This window comes from Mizuhopecten yessoensis, unplaced genomic scaffold, assembly GCF_002113885.1.
Source record: "Mizuhopecten yessoensis strain PY_sf001 unplaced genomic scaffold, ASM211388v2 scaffold7321, whole genome shotgun sequence".
NCBI lineage: Eukaryota > Metazoa > Mollusca > Bivalvia > Pectinida > Pectinidae > Mizuhopecten > Mizuhopecten yessoensis.
Genome location: NW_018406989.1, coordinates 6,475 through 8,857, shown reverse-complemented (window position 1 = coordinate 8,857; position 2,383 = coordinate 6,475). Strand labels below are relative to the sequence as shown.

The following is a 2,383-nucleotide window of genomic DNA, read 5'->3' as shown; positions in this document are numbered from 1 at the left end:
CACCTTGACCACGTCATCTTTACCGTGACACACCTTGACCATGTCACCTTTAAAGTGACAAACCTTGACCACGTCATCTTTACCGTGACACACCTTGACCATGTTATCTTTACAGTGACACACATTGACCACGTCACCTTTACCGTGACACAATTTGACCACGTCACATTAACCGAGACACACCTTGACCACGTCCCCTTTACCGTGATACACCTTGACCACGTCACCTTTATTGTTATAAGCCCTGACCAAATCACATTTACCGTTACTCACAATGACCACGTCAGTGTTACTGTGACAAACCCTGACCACATCAAATTTACCGTGACACACCTTGACCACGTCACCTTTACCGTGACACAATTTGACCACGTCACATTAACCGAGACACAACTTGACCACGTCACCTTTACTGTGACACACATTGACCACGTCACCTTTACCGTGATACAACTTGACCACATCACCTTTATTGTGACAAGCCCTGACCAAATCACATTTACCGTTACACACATTGACCACGTCATATTTACCGTGACACACCTTGACCACGTCACAGTTGCCGTGTCACACCTTGACCTTGTCATATATACCGTGACACACCTTGACCATGTCACCTTTAAAGTGACAAACCTTCACCATGTCACCTATACTGTGACACACCTTGACTACGTTACCATTACCACGACACACCTTGACCACGTCACCTTTACTGTGACACACAATGACCACGTCACCTTTACCGTGATACAACTTGACCATGTCATCTTTATTGTGAGAAGCCCTGACCAAATCACATTTACCGTTACACACGTTGACCACGTCATATTTACCGTGACACACCTTAACCACGTCACATTTGCCGTTTTACATCTTGACCATGTCATCTGTACCGTGACACACCTTGCCACGTCAGCTTTACAGTGACACACCTTGACCACGTCACCTTTATTGTGACAAGCTCTGACCAAATCACATTTACAGTTACACACATTGACCACGTCATATTTACCGTAACCATATCATATTTACCGTGATACAACTTGACCACGTCACCTTTATTGTGACAAGCCCTGACCAAATCACATTTACCGTTACACACGTTGACCACGTCAGTGTTACTGTGACAAACCCTGACCACATCAAATTTACCGTGACGCACCTTGACCATGCCATCTTGGCCATGACATAACTTGACCACGTCATTTTTACCGTGACTAACCTTTACCATGCTATCTTTACCGTGACACAGCTTGACCACGTCACCTTTACAGTGACATACCTTGACCATGTCTTCTTTACTGTGACATATCTTGACCACGTCACCTTTACTGTGACATACCTTGACCACGTCACATTTAACGTGTTACGCCTTTATCATGTCATCTCTGCCATGACACAACTTGACCACGTCATCTTTACCGTGTCACACATTGACCACGTCACCTTTACCGTGACACACCTTGACTAAGGTATCTTCAACGTGTCACTCCTTGACAACGTCACCTTTACCTTACCGTGACACACCTTGACCACGTCACCATTAGTGTGACACACATTGACCGTGATATATTTACCGTGTGACACCATGACCATGTCATTTTTTCAGTGACACACCTAAACCAGGTCATTTTTACCGTGAATAACCTTGACCATGTCATCTTTACCATGACACGACTTGACCACGTCACCTTTACCGTGACACACCTTGACCATGTCAAATTTAACGTTACACTCATTGACCACGTCACATTTACCTCTACACACCTTGAAAACGTCAGCTTTACTTTGACACACCTTGAACACGCCACCTTTACCGTGACACACCTTGACCACGTCACTTTTACCACGACACACCTTAACCACGTCATTTTTAAGGTGACACACCTTGACCATATCAACTTTACCGTGACACATCTAGACCACGTCACCTTACCGTGACACACCTTGACCACGTCACCTTTACCGTGACAAACCTTGACCACGTCATCTTTACCGTGACACACCTTGACCATGTTCTCTTTACCGTGACACACATTGACCACATCACTATTACCACGATACCCATTGACCACGTCATCTTTACCGTGACACACTTTGACCATATTACCTTTACCGTGACACATCTTGACCACGTCAGCTTTACCGTGACAAACCTTGACCATGTCATCTTTACCGTGACACACCTTGACCACGCCACATTTACCGTGACACGCCTTGACCGCGTCAGCTTTACCGTGACACACCTTAACCATGTCACCTTATCCGTGAAACACCTTAACCACGTCGGCTTTACCGTGACACATCTTGACCATGGTATCTTCAACGTGTCACACCTTGACAATGTCATCTTTACTCTGACACACCTTGACCATGTCACCTT

General features: G+C 45.4%; 1 protein-coding gene across 1 annotated transcript; it reads right to left on the bottom strand.

Annotated features, from left to right (window-relative positions):
• Positions 1–344: 344 nt before the first annotated feature.
• Positions 345–1,465, bottom strand: LOC110453466. The gene is made up of 2 exons (XM_021502419.1): positions 1,057–1,465; positions 345–767 (listed from the first exon to the last, which is right to left on the bottom strand). Exons 1-2 carry the CDS (start codon positions 1,289–1,291, stop codon positions 568–570), a joined length of 435 nt encoding a protein of 144 aa, XP_021358094.1. The 5' UTR covers positions 1,292–1,465; the 3' UTR covers positions 345–567.
• Positions 1,466–2,383: the final 918 nt, after the last annotated feature.

Bases quoted from the DNA above. Each gene is read 5' to 3' on its own strand.
- LOC110453466 (XM_021502419.1), bottom strand. From the start codon at position 1,291: ATGGTCAAGGTATGTCACTGTAAAGGTGACGTGGTCAAGCTGTGTCAC. The intron at 768-1,056 runs GTGACGTGGTCA...CTCACAATAAAG, and splicing joins CAGGGCTTGTCACAATAAAG to ATGACATGGTCAAGTTGTAT.